This window comes from Thermobia domestica, chromosome 1 (genome assembly GCF_964235325.1).
Source record: "Thermobia domestica chromosome 1, izTheDome1.hap1.1, whole genome shotgun sequence".
Taxonomy (NCBI): domain Eukaryota; kingdom Metazoa; phylum Arthropoda; class Insecta; order Zygentoma; family Lepismatidae; genus Thermobia; species Thermobia domestica.
The window spans coordinates 88,514,218-88,529,548 of NC_137454.1; the positions used below are offsets into that span (position 1 = coordinate 88,514,218).

Here is a 15,331-nt window from a genome sequence, read left to right on the forward strand (position 1 = left end):
TCGACAATCATAATGCCCGGAAAATTGGGAAGGAAGAAAGGAACGGAGGAGGAAGCGACCTGGGACCACTATATTAGGCACCATCTCGAATTTTCCTGGTGTGAATGAGGAAAAGCCAGGAAACACATCACTCAGGATGCCTGGCCTGAAAAAGCAGTTAAACTTTTTCCACCGGGTGTCCACACCGGGAATGGAACCCGAGACCGCTTTCACCAAAAGCGTCTTTGCTCTTGTTGACATCATTAAGCACAGGGTTGGCAAAAACCATGGTTTTTATTGAAAAACAAAAAAAAACAGGTTTTTTTGGTTTAAACTTTTTTTTTTTTTTTTTGTTTAAACAAGGTTTTTTGGTTTAAATCATTTACTCTACGTATTTATATTAGATATGGACAGAAATTAGTTTGTTTCCCCTTGGTGTTATTATGCAACAACTGGTTATGCTGGAAGGGGTCACATAAGCTTAAAGCGGAATCCAAACCGCTTCTCGACTTACATCCAAGAGAAATTGTCCATTTGGACACGAAACCGAGACTAATTGGTCACAAATGCGATTGCCGATTCACTCACGAAGGACTCCTGATAAAAATACGTTGTACTGATCTCTACATAGGCGTACTTGTTAATATAACTGTCAAGAGTCATTTCAAAAGGACAAAAAGATAAACAGTTACACAAGTAGAATTATATATAAGTTATATATAAATCGGGAAACTCCCGCCTTAGTCATTGGGAAAATCCTGTTATTACTTTAAATGTATTTGTTTGTAAAATTTTAAGATCAACATATCATAATCACTACGCTAAAACTGAGGTAGTAAATTACAAATTTGGTATGTAGATATCATTCAATAAAATTAAAACAAAGTCAAATCTAAGTTGATGTTGGAAGCTACGTAGGCAGTTGATAAATTTTGTCAATTTCTATCAATAAGAGGCAAATTTAGCTTCTTTATAAAACAACAGGCATTCATTCAAGTAGAAATATATAATTTGGTTTCATTTCGTATGTTTAGGCTTAACATCCTTATGAAATACCAAGATTATCACGGAGAAGACTTTCGCTTAAAGGGACACCTCAAATCGCTACTTGGTTTACACTTGAAAGATGGGTTGTGGTTCGACCGAGAATTGAGCACGGGACCCCTTGATTAAAAGGTGAAAAGTAGATAAACGTAATGCGGATGGTTTGATATATGGAAATGTCACCATGAAGCTCACACGATTTAAAGCATTTTTCGTTTTTTTTTTTTTTTTTTTTTGTTTGTTTGTTTGTTTGTTTGACTGTTTGTTTAAACCACCTTGGTTTAAACCAGCCAACGCTGATTAAGAAGTTCACGAATCTGCCGACATGACATCTTGGGGTATCCTAATGAATCGTGGACAATGTCACGCACTTCCATAGGAAATGTCAAGTTCCCTGGCAATGTTCTCCAGATGAACTAGTCGATCTGCTCTCACCATTTCGTCGACACGTGGAAGGTCCGGTGTCAGCAAAGAACGAGGCGACCAAATGGCTCCTTGTTCTGAACATTCTGTCGTCCATTGTCAAACTCCTTGCGCAATCACTGCACACTTCGCACTGCTAAACACTTGTCCGAGTACCCCGGCTCCATTTCCTTATTGATATCTGTAGCTGTGTGTCCCTTGCATCCAAGAAAACGAATAACACTCACTGCTCATATGCCGTTTACGTCCTGAGAACTTTGGCCATCTTTGGCAACTGATAACAGTACTGTGTGCTGAAAAATCGAAAGATACACTGGGGCCGTCACAAGAAAAGCTTACCCCATCGGTTATATATATATATCGATTTTGTATTAAAATGTATAACACGGTTGGAAAAAAAAAAAAAGCGCAAAGACTTTTCGATTTCCCTCGAACATGCTTAATTTAGATTGCCACAGAAATCAGCTGGAATGGGGGGGGGGACAAGTACTTTTCATTCAAAGTGTGTGAGCAACTTTCCTTGTCTCTCAAAATTTTCGTAGTGTTAAGATATTTACGAGACAGAAAAAAGTGATTGGAATATATATCATATTTTCTGTTCCAGTAGCCTCGACTACACAGCACAGTACATGAATGGGAAAATACTTTATGGCATACGGTAGTTGTGCCCTATACCAGTTATTCTTCTTTTTAACTCAGCATTTTCTGTCCTATATAACGGTGCTAGTTTTATTATTGTACATAGTGATGAGAAGTTTCAAACTGATATTACTGATGAAAAACTAATATGTTTTATTTGTTAAATTTGGAAAATTGTAATCATCTGATTGAGATTCTCCAATGATGATAGATCTGTATATAGAAAAAATAGTCACAATAATGGTATTAAAGACCACTAAAAAATAAAGACAAAAGATCTCCACAAATTATTCACAAAAACATATACGGTATATATATATATTTAAATGCAATAATCATCCATATTCTTAAACACAAACATCGCGAGTAATTGTGAAATCCTTGTATTAAGATGCAGGAAACTCTGCTCAAGTAAATTACCAATTAATGCGTTGGAACTTGCAATGTGCTGACAACGTACCTTATTCTAATTTAAATCGTCGGCTGGGTATTAATTCACTGGATTGTTTTGGAGTTTAGTGTCTTTTTCCGCAGTGAGGCTACACCAAACCTGCATCTACAGTTTAATATTGAGACCGAACAACACGAGCTCCAGTCAGGAATCGAACCCGGATCTCTCACACCGAAACACATATGCTAACTATATCATCAGGAGGCACTCTCTATCTAATCCGCGTACAGTGGTATACCCAACAACTGAATACCCTCCCCTAAAACATGAATGATTAAAAGGTGATCAAGTCCCATTTGACTTTCACCCCCCCCTATCTCTCTCTCTCTCTCTCTCTCTCTCTCTCTCTATATATATATATATATATATATATATATATATATATATATATATACCTATTTGCGCGATAATAAGCCGCACTTTTTCCCCTAAATTTTGGCTTGAAAAATCACGGTGCAGTCTATAATCGAGATTTTCCCCCTCATATCATAAATTGTCAATTTCAAAATGACATGTACACATACCTTCTGGTTTACAATTAATACCATTACAAGTTACTGCAGTTATTTTTGTAAAGCAGAAACACGTATTTTGTTCGCAAAAACTGCCACCTTGATTGGTACCGGTAACACCCTACACTGGCACGAAAAACACTTGTGTACTTAATATTTTATTAACAGGAATATGTATCTTTATTATACAGTATATATAATATATACGGAATAGTTATATACAGTAACTGTTCTTGAAAAAAGAAAAGCTATTTTGTTTCGTAAAACTGTCTTGTTTGTACCCACCCAAATCAAGCACAATCACATTTCGCCTTCGCCTTTGCCTATATTCGCGCAAATACGGTATATATATATATAGAAACATATATTATAGTCGTGTCACTTTATGAACCGTTTTCCAGTCACGCAGCACTACTGTCTAAAACAGAAGACAGCGCTCTGTCGTTGGCTGATTATAACTTTATATCTTGAAACTATTCGGCTGTTGCTACGTCTAGTCTAATCAAAGCCATACGCACAATATATCATCATCTGTAAGTTGATTGAGGAAGTTCAACGTTGTGTGCTAAGTTGCAACAACAGCGTTAACTTCACATGCTCCCAGGCCAACGAGGGTAAATAAGGGGGCCGGACCGGGAGAAACACAGTGGGAGTATAGTAAAATACGAATAAAATTATGCTTTTTCACCGACCCTTGTGGTTTTTAACAAAAGTCAGTTGTGTCATACTGTCAGGTTATTAATGAAACATTTATTTATGAAACACTAGCTGAAATCTCCGTTCTTTGCAGAGAAAGAATAGATTTATGTAAAGTACTTGACCCCTCTTCCCTCCCTCCTTAGGATACACCTGCAACACGGCGTACTTAACTGCTGTATTGGTATGCTCGTTTTCCTGAATGTCGGCACTCAGCAGACAACAACACAGGCTTGTTGCTTCAACTAATAACATCTCACAAAAATGTCTTGCCGAGGGCGTTTATTAAAAATATTCTGCTGGCTTATTATAACGCTTTGGAGTTAGTGCAGAGATGAGATGCAATGTCAAGGGCAAGCTTAGTTACTGTTAACACTGCAGTCAATATTGAATATAGCCAATCCAGACTAAATTCTCAGCTGTCCTCTGTAACAAAAGCATAGCCAAAAAATTATCATCTTTGAAACTGTCCGCATACAGCACATTAAAATCGGAGCTGCTCTAGCAACGTTCCGAAACCATGTCTGTACTCCTGGGCACCCGTACAGTGACGTGTGATGATATAGTAAGGTAGAATTTTGGAGACAACAGCCATGGTGAAAGAGCAAACCAAACCACGGTCACAAAAATTCCTCCATGATGAGACTCGTGCAGGCACGAACATACCATGGGCATCCACTTTGAGAATGCGCCTTATATCGGTCGAAATATTTGGTCCCGTTGTAAAGGAAAGTTACAGAGGTACTTAGCAAAAGAATGCATATGGGTTGTATAGTTTTAGAGAAGCTTTTCACAATTAGTCAACAGAGGTTCGATTACTTTAACAGAAAAGACAACCTAACTACATGGTATTTAAATGTTATGCAAAAATTTAAGATAAAAAAATTACAGGCTAAAATCTTTTTTGTAACAATTACTCACAACTTATTGATTCACCAGATGCGCAAGAAATTCCTCCATGATGAGACTCGTGCAGGCACGAACATACCATGGGCATCCACTTTGAGAATGCGCCTTATATCGGTCGAAATATTTGGTCCCGTTGTAAAGGAAAGTTAAAGAGGTACTTAGCAAAAGAATGCATATGGGTTGTATAGTTTTAGACAAGCTTTTCACAATTAGTCAACAGAGGTTCGATTACTTTAACAGAAAAGACACCCTAACTACATAGTATTTAAATATTATGCAAAAATTTAAGATAAAAAAATTACAGGCTAAAATATTTTTTGTAACAATTACTCACAACTTGTTGATTCACCAGATGTGCAAGAAATGTAGCAGCTGACAAACATATACTCTTATCATTTCGACGAAATCCCCTCTTGAATTGTATAATAAGCCTTCTTAATAGTAATTCACCAATGTTCGGAAACTGAAAAAGAATTCACGTTTTTTTTACAGCTAATGGAAATGAACCATGCTTAGGGCTACCAGTGATATCAAACTCTGGTTTCGTAAATGAAAATAAAATTAAATAAATGCTTAACGTCCTAAGCCTATTCCCAGCAGTTGAGAGAGACAGATAATAAATGCAAGTTAAGTAACTGGAAGAAATAGTGGAACAGGAATGTGGAAGCACATGAATTAAAATCGGATCAAAGACCACTTTCCCCTGCGGTAAACGCTCCACTACTACAACTAAGTCACCATATTAACTACATATCGGGTGTTCTAAAAATGGCGCCCACGGACCACAGAGCACTATTCTACAGCCCAAAATAAAGCGAAAATGTTTTATAATGGTTTGCCCTCCGGGGACTCCTATGGGGAATCAAAATTTCACAAAATGGCAACGTCACAGATTAACTTGGAACCATCACTATCCAAATACATCAAGCAGTTAAATCAAATGCTATACTAATAAGTGATGCCAGTATCGATCTATATCGACTTTAGCTGCCATCTGGAAAGAATCGATGTAATTATTTGATAGATTAGATCTACTCTATGGTTGTTTATTTGCGACATTGCCACATAGTGCAATTCGTGTCTCCAGACAAGAACCCGAAAGGCATAGATTTGCTTTACTATGACTTGTAGAATAGTGCTCTGTGTTTTGTGGGCACTATTTTTAGAACACCCGATACATTAAGAAAACAATCACCCAATAATTAATGGAATGTGAAAGTAAGAGGAAACGGAGGAAGCAAAAACCAGTATGCTGTATACAACAAACTCACATAGTCTTCTTAATACAGTCTACGGATAGTCATATAACGTGTTTAGTTGAATTGGAGTTTAACCCTAGAAATGACAAGGTGAGCGTTTGAGGCTCATGCCCACTATTTTTATTAACTTTAGTCAGAGACACTATTTATACGCCATTATTTTATACTGTTACATTAGTTATAACAGGAGTAATCAGGAATAGAGTTATTAACAAGGATGTTCGCACAATTATAATAAAATAGAAACGTTTACCTGTAGATATCAATGTGGATAGTAAATGAAAATACATATGAGCCTCATAGGCTCATAATTCGTTACAAAATTAGCTTGTCATTTCCAGGGTTAAGCATTTGTTTCAAAACCGAGGCTACAGAAACGTGGATCTACAGTTTAAGGCGGAATCCGAATTACTGTTGTGTGTTCAAATTTCAATGTTCTCCCACTAGTGACCCAGCACCAAAAGCGTGCGAGCTAGCCACTACATTAACGGAGAGGGCTTGTTAAAACTAGAGATTGCTATTAGTGTCAGTTGGAAACTAAACACTTAAATGTCAACCATTTACAACACATATGGTGAAGACATACTTCAATACTAGTGTTGTTTTCGTAAATCTGCTTTAAACACAGTTTCTGATGCAAATTATTCTTAATTTATGAAACCTTTTAGTCAATTAGCTAAAAATCTAAATACCACTCTAGTTTATCCTACAAACAAAAAGTACGCTATGGTGTGCAAAGAACACATTTTTAACCAATATTAACTCACTATGAATCATTGTTTCGTTGCTTACAGTTTTGTTGACTTTTTCTGATGATATCTTCCTTGTGGCATTTAGAATGGAAAATATATTTATCAAAAATACTCTATGGATAGCTCAAATGTCACTTATCCGAATACTATGATAGCCACATGCCCGTAACCAGATGTGACGTCAGCTTTACAGGTCTTATTAACGAAGACATAAAATCGAAAGTAGTGGGCAGGAGACATGGTGGCTCAGGGGGAGAGCGTTTACCTCCAGTGCATGGGGTCCTTGGTTCGATCTCCGGTCTAGTAAGTTACTAGTGGACAACATCGTGTCCGTGGGTTTTCTTGAGGTACTCCCGTTTCCTCTCAACTTCTCATTCCACAACTTCTTCCATCATTATTCACTTGCCTTAGTCATCCGTTCCCCTTAGCTTAAAGTGCATGATCATAAGCCGTTAAACTGAAAGATTTCATTTTATTTTTCATTTCAAAGAAAGCAGTGGAACTCCTAACTTCTTGTCTCGGAATAACAAATATTATAGTACATAATTTTTAGTATTTAATGCACCTGATGGATAATCAATCGATTTGGACTCGGTGTTAGACAGAAGGATAACGATTTTCCTTCGTTGTTTCAATTCTTGAATATTAAATTGATAAGTCAGCAACTGATTCAAAACTAGACGCAAATATATATATATATATAAAACAGATGTAAAGGATTCAAAATTAAATATAATGAATTAATTGCCTGAATGAAATGTTTAAAAAAATACTTCAAAAAGACTACACAAAACTGGTTAAAAAGGAACTTCCCTTGTCCCTTCTTGAACTCAAAACTAAGAAGAAAACCACTGGGATTTAAACTGCCATAATAAACTCAGTTACTCGCTCACCATCAACTTGAAATTTCGTATAAATATTCAAGATACATTTAGGCAGGCGATAAGAAGAAGTTGTACGCAATGTACCCCATAACTCTTCTAATATGCCTTTTATGGCAGGTATGTACGGTTTTAGAATATGGAAACTTAGAAAGTCTAGCAATTCCTGTATAATCCCACGCTACAATAATAAAGTCCCTTCGTTCTGGACCCACACTAATCGGAAATTTTGTGTGTATGTTGACAACTGACGCAAACAACTGATTTGTCCTAGTACTTCATACAAAAGTAGATGCAATGCAATTCAATGTGTGCAATTCAATGCAGTACAGAATGTGTGACTGTACTGTGGATCCATCCCGGGCATCTGGATTACCATATTTGTGAAATGGTTTCCTCGATTACTACCTCTAAACTTCAGGGACATACTGTCTGTGACTTGAAATCCTACTTGTTCATTACTTCGAGTATTTCCGAAAACACGTACATCTGAAGTGTGAATTTTCCCAATATTATCTTAGACTGTAATATATTACTCTAAATCACTTACCTTTGTATTAATAATGGCAACAAGAGCAGCATAAACGTTGGTAAAAGTAGGAGAAGCGGCTTGTGCTTGAATGATTGAGCGACAGAGCAAACCTCTTCCACGAACTATATTTTCTTTAAACAATTCTCTCACAATAATAGCAATGTTTGAAGTGTTCACTTTATTAATCAAACCATGGATTGATTTCTTTAAGGCTTCCCATGCTAGTCGCTGATATGCTGGGCTGTGGAAAAGTGGAAAAAAATGTGATTAACAGAAATAAGAGTTCAGCGCTATTTTTAAATTTTGCCGACTGATTTTACATGTCAAAAACTTCACTAAACTTTCACAAGTCCTTTACTCTTAAAACCTGCTATAATTTTGAAAATCTACTACTAGACTTATTTAAAATCATTCTGTTTTTTATAACCTCATAAGAACATCTTTTGTCTAAATCTCGCCCACAATTTTCCTTTCACACTTCTTAAATTTATTTCGATTGGTATATAGGCTTTCTCTTCTCAATTTCTTAAACATAGTAAAATAATGATGATTTCGCCTTACTGAAGGGAGAGTCTACTATTCAACACAACCTGAAATTTTGTGTTGACTGTTTCTTCCACGATAGCTTCTGTAGGCATGGTCCAGATAAATTCAGGCAGACAAAGAAAGAAATAAAGGAGTCTTTACCTTGATGATATTGAATTTAACATTTTAAAATTCACGACAAAGTAATAAAAAAGTACTTTTTTGTTAAAAAAAAAAATCCGGCCCGTGACACAGTCCACCAAAAATGGCGCCTCACCTGCAAGTTTCGGGAAAATATTAAAATGCCCTATCTCTGGAATGGCTCAAGATATTTTGTTTTTTGTTTATTTAAAAGATAATAATCTACTAATTAAAATTATATCTTCCGTTTAGAGTGTGTGTCCAAGTTCTCGTGCTTCTTACTTTTTAAAATCAATATACAGGGTGTAACAATAAGGTACGGCAAAATTTCAAGGGTAGATTCCTTACGGGTAGACAAGCAAAAAAGTTCGTATGATTATATGCCGGGAAATACATCGTTACAGAGTTACACCGATTGAGCCACCTGACGGTGTGAAATAAGCACATTTTGGTCGCTCATCAATGTGATTTAATTTAAACGTTAGCCACTCAGCCCCTAATTATGCTAGAAAAATGATTTTGGTATCAATGTGTTCCTGAACGACGAAGCTTTCCGCCGATATGCATTTTCTGTACGTAGGGGACACTACGGCAGATAAAGTATGTGGGAGATAAAGTACGTGATTTTTCGTTTTTTGCATCAGTATTTTGATAATGGCATTCCCATAAAAATTTGTATATGAAGCAATGAGATAGTCTACTATATGGTAATAGTCTGTATGTGTACTTGTTACTTAAGTAGGGGAAGAAGGGGAGGGCAAATTTGGCCAATTTTTTGAGTCTTAGTTTGAAAATTACATTTAGTTTCAGGGTGGCTCCATATAAGACTTCAAGCAATAAGTACACATACAGGATATTACCATATAGTGGACTAATTCATTGTTCCACATACTAAATTTTATGAGTATATTCCCAATGAAGAAGGAATGCCATCCCCAAAATTCTGATGAAAAAAAAAAAGAAGTACGTACTTTACCCTTTCCCATTCGCCGTGGTACCTCTCACATACACAAAATGCATATCGGTAGAAAACTTTGTCCTTCAGGAACACATTGATACCAAAATTATCTTCCTAGCTTAATAAAAGCCTGAGTTACTGAGAGGCGACCAGAATGTGACAATTTCACATCGTCAGGTGTCTCAATGGCCGTAACTCTGTAACGATGCATTTCCCAACATAAGGTCATATGAATTTTTTTGTTTGTCTACCCATAAGGAATCCACCCCTGAAATTTTGCCGTACCTTTTTGTTACACCCTGTATATACTTAAAATGCCAACCCCAAAAGTTTTGATTTGTGACTGTAGATCAGTACTACACAGTACTCATACACAGCTTACGACTTGTCTTCACTAACCATGGTTTCTTAATAGGACTAACACCAACCTCTATAGCTGACTGTTTCAGGGAATGTAACTCTTCTCTGCAGATACAAAATCTTTATCATCCATACCACGGAAAACTTTTTTTTAATCAGTGTCATCGTTGATGTTCTGTCAAAGCATATATAACACAGAAAGTCATCACTGGAAACATCTTGATTTTGAAACAGGGCCTTGAAATGAGCACTCTTATTCCTAACACGAAGGAAGTCTGTTCTCTTGCAGCCTTATATATTGCTCTTTTATGGATATGTAAATAGTCAGCACACCTCATTCTATTATAGCCCCAATCAGAAGGCATTTCAAACTCAAGTTTTTCCACAAAACACCTTCCAACTCAATCAACTAGCAGGATTCTCACAAAAGTTCAAGGTATTGTTAGACCACAAATTTGGTAAACTGCTCACTTTACTTGCCTCTTGACACTGAACTCTGGATTCATGGCACAAGTATCTGGATAGTTCTAGAAAGTTCTGTTATATTCTGGAATAATCAGGATGGTTTCACACTTTTCCACAAGATCTTTCATGATTTGGAAGTTCTATATAAAGAAAATCCGGAAGAAGTAAAAGCATTTCACCGTTCCAACATTGTTTAATTTATAGTTTTTATTCCATCATATTGAACACTTAGATCCGAAAGGAGATATTTTTTAACAAAACCATTATAAAAGTTCTGGAATCAAAGTGGTATGTTCACCTTTCCAGGATATGTAGTACCCTTAGATATTCAACAACTCTCAGAATTTTTGGAATTGATGTTTCTGACTGACTGACTGACAGACAGATATATATATATATATATATATATATATATATATATATATATATATATATATATATATATATATATATAAAGAGAGAGAGAGAGAGAGAGAGAGAAAGTAAGTGAGTAATAATAACACTCACTCACGTGAGTAATCGTTTATAAACTTCTTCAACTCAAAAGTGAAAGATCTTTTCACAAATGTAGTACTGTATAGTACAGATGAACCGTCCCAAACTTAAAATTTTTTGGGATTGGTATTTTTGAAAACAATAATCATTTATTTTAGACTTTTTAAAAAGGAATTCAGAAGGTTACATCATGAGAGCTTGGTCGTATAATTCCGAACGAAGAATACCACTTTAATCAGTAAATTATCTTTAAAATAAAACTAAAAGCAACAAAATATGTTGAATGTAAACTCATGCCTGAATTTATCTAGAATATACCCGTGAAAGACCTAAGATTTTCAAGATATTCCGTGCGTATTTCCTCTATTTTTTTCAATTATCTCTATTGTTTGATAGTTATAATCTGTGAAGATGGAGGTGGGGAAATGAAGAGAGCACTGCATCATCGTCAAAAATTCATCTACATTCGCAATCGACAGATATTCTGTATGTAAATTGCTCGTTAAAATCTCTCTTTTAAAATTGTTGGAAGCTAAGGGTTGCTAAATCTTAATGGAAACAAGAATGAGAATTAGAAATTAGATTTCTGGGCTTTCGGCATCAATAGCCATGTTAGCCTGTCAGGTATAAAGGATGACGTCCCTCGGTGATCAAATCACATTGGCAATGGAATTTGAGCGGAAGGAAGTGACCTGGAACCATTATTACCATCCAGACATTTCCCTGGGGTGCATGAGGAAAATCCAGGAAAACCTCACTCAGGATAGCTGGCTTGAAAAGCCTTTTACACTTTTTAGACCGAGTGTCCCCACCGGGAATCAAACCCAGGATAGCTCGGACCAAAGGCGAGAGCGTTAACATTGCGCTACGCGGATCCAAACAGCGGAAGAATTATAAGAGGGCAGATAATACAAAGGTTAGCGGTCGAAATGTTCTAGTACAGGGCGCAAAATGTCCGGTCGCCAGGTCGCCATTGGCGACTAGAAATTTAGAGCTGGCGACCAGTGTTCAGTAGGAGTGGTTTCTGCCTAAACACTCAGTGCTGCGCAGTTTCTGTTTCGACGAAAATAATTGTCACTGAGTGAGAAAAAACACGCTTGAAAGAACTTTGATCGAAAACTGCAATCGATAACTGGTACTTCAGTGCAAAAAGAGAGCGTTACACAAACATGAAGTCTTAAGGTAAGATACTTTTCAACATGTATATGAGTTGCCCAATTCAAAATTGATTATCCTGAATCTGTTTGGTTTTGAAATTTTATGCCCTAATGTAATCTCTTTCTTGGTCAAGCAAAGGCCGTATGTATGTGGGGAAGGAGGAAACCTTTCATGATTTGTACGTGAGGGATACTGGCGACCATAATTTTTGGATTGGCGAGTGCGTCTGACTTTTAAATTTTACGTCCTGTTCTCGTATATTATGTATTTACGTTCAGCTGGGTTCCTGTTTATAAGATGAGTAAAGTCCCGTATTATCTACTAGATTTAATCATTCAACGAATGAAAAGCTACAAATCCTACAGTTCAAATATACACTCGCATTCAAACTTAATTACAAACACGAAACTTTTAAATGGTGTGTGCTTAAATTACTTAACAACTATGGAAATGTTGAAAATAACAACGTAACTGACTTTAAGGATTAGTAACAATTCAGATCACAACTGCGGTCTCCAGCATATTGAAATAAAACAGGAACTGTTACTCTGGACCATTCAGATTTACTACTCACAATTGAGGTACCACATGTAATACATCTGTAAAGCCCTTTCTTTCACAGGAGTCGATGGAGACACTTTTAGGATTCTGCCGGTTAGTATATAGGAAAAAAAAAACAAGGATATGCACACCAAAGGTGAGAGCTCTAACAAATGACAGCATTTTTAAACACGACTGTATGACTTTATGTCCAAAGATCTATTTTAATGAAAATGCACCTCAAAACAATGAGGAAGCCTTAAGATAAAACATTAAATACCTTCTAAATTACAAATAACAAACCGACAGCTCTTAACGTGAAACATTCACAATTGTAGACTATAAAATCCGTGCTAAGTGCCAAAATAAAAATATTCAGTAAAAAGGCCCAATGTTACTTCAGAACTGGTAAGACATATACCCACGCGCATTATTCTGGTGATTATTTAAACTATTTCCACAATGAATACTAGATAGCCCGTTTTTTTCACTGAGCAGTGTTAGGCACATAGGCCACATTTTGACATTAAACCGAATTTTTCCGTTTTTGGCACTTAGCACGGATTTCATTTTCACTTTACAATTCTGTTTTTAAAAAAGCTTATCAAACTTCAAGAGATTAAAGAACAGCTCAAATATATAATTTTTATAAAAGAATGGATGATAATGAAAAATTATTTTTAAAAAATGGAACTAGAATATTATTTGCAACTTAGTTTATCCACTGACCTTGATTTATCAGTTATTTGTTCCTGCATCATTTTTAGTTTCGCTGGAGGAATGTAAGCTCCGCCCGTTTTCGACGTAAGCATTTCCAGAGCGTTATTTTTCTCTCTTGCCTTCGGAGGTTCAGTGGCCGCAGCTTCTTGCGATGGTCCTTCAGAACTTGGAACATCTTGCTCATTCTTATCGCTTTCATCTTTCCTTGATCTCTTAGACTGGCGATGTTCTGTGTCACCTTCAGCTTCTGTTCTCCTCTTATTGCTATCCTTCACGTTTTCCTTATCGTGAACATTAGTTCTATCGCGATCGTTTGAATCGAAATCCCTATCAAAACGATCCGGTCTCCTTCTGTCGTTATTACTATATTCCCTTTCATTTCTATTACCCTTACGCGTATCACCACTTCTTTCACAGTCACCACCACTAAAGTCACTTCGCAATTTATCTGAATACTTGTTCCAATACGTATCACTATTCTCTCGTATTCTTGGAGGTCCAAGGCTTTCAACCTCATTTCTCCAATGTCGCGAATCGGAATTCCTGTCTGATCGATTGTCACTGCGCTTGGAACTTCGATACTCTCTATCATCATCATCTCTCCTGCCACTTCTATCACTTCCTCTACTATGATAGTTCCTCTCATCACCATTTTCATTGCCGTAATCATCATCTTCATATTCTTTTCGCCTGTGTCTCCTATAATCTTTATTATGATCATCCCCTTTCCTGCCACTTCTATCACTACCACTATAGTTCCTCTCATCATCATTATCGTAATCATCTTCACATTCTTTTCGTCTATGCCTTCTATAATTCATATTTTCGTTGTCACTATCGCCGTGCCTTGCTTTATGATATTCTTTGGAGTCTGTATATTTGTCACTGGCATCACGTTTACTGCTTTTATGCGATGAATACTTGTCTCTGGAACTCTCACTGTACGACTCATAATCATCTTTCCGACTGTGGCCCGATTTGTATCTCCGAGTGCTAATTTCGTCGTCTGATGAATCATAATCTCTCTTTTTACCTTTAGTTCCCATTGTTGACGTAAAGCAATACGCCTAAAATAATAATCTGCAAGAGAAAAAAAGAAGCAAAATAAATATATATTGTCTCTAAGTCATACCAGAAAAAAATCTCTCTCTTCCTTTGCTTGAGAGAGAGAGTATTTTTTGAAGGTTCACACCGAATTAGAAATATGCAATGAATACACACAATTATGTAAATTTAATATTTGAAATCAAGTCTATTTGAGGCAAAATTTATATATGGTGGAAGGAAACCCCCGTAGCTAGACCACAGCCGTGACACAACAGCAAACCTATAAACTGACTACCAGATATCATTTATTGACTACGCTCTATACTACTGTGGCAGAATGACACAAACTGTGAACGGTCGTTTGGAAGTTCTTGTCACGAATTCTGATTCAAATCCATAAAAGTATAACACTAATTTCTATACATTGTTTACAATACAGTGTGTTGTTCTGTGGCCAAGTGATTAACATGCACTTTCTTACTCGTGGTCTTAGATTCGATTGTGGAGGTATATGCCACGATAAAATCCCAAGTAGTGCTTTGGATCCCATTTTTGGTCCCGTTCTCATATACCCTTAGTATCGAAACGGGATATCACATTCCATTAGTTCATAATACAGTTATCATCTTCCAGAATCACATTATATTAGTTAATATGCTTAGGCTAGCTGGTTCCCATTTGTTATTTCTATAGAACTAGGAATTTTAGGTGCGTTATCTTACTTATTTCTTGCTATTAAAATGCTTGCAAAGAAAATATTAAATAAACACTCCTAGCACTTTTTCTCAATGCCATCACCTTTTTGCACTTACAACGATTTTCTGATTCCTTTTTTCCACATTTTA

The 15,331-nt window shown here is 36.3% G+C and overlaps 1 protein-coding gene across 3 annotated transcripts in view; it reads right to left on the reverse strand.

Annotated features, from left to right (window-relative positions):
- Positions 1–15,331, reverse strand: part of LOC145687165 (pre-mRNA-splicing factor CWC22 homolog) — a 41,629-nt gene that overhangs the window by 21,001 nt on the left and 5,297 nt on the right. For 2 of the 3 annotated variants that reach the window (XM_081760630.1, XM_081760628.1), the window contains 3 exons: positions 13,449–14,519; positions 8,096–8,318; positions 4,988–5,116 (listed from right to left, as the gene is read on the reverse strand). In XM_081760630.1, the coding sequence (XP_081616756.1) occupies positions 4,988–5,116; positions 8,096–8,318; positions 13,449–14,485 (1,389 nt within the window). In that variant the 5' untranslated portion in view covers positions 14,486–14,519. The remainder of the gene's footprint in view (positions 1–4,987; positions 5,117–8,095; positions 8,319–13,448; positions 14,520–15,331) is intronic. The other variant, XM_081760634.1, reaches the window with a different exon arrangement.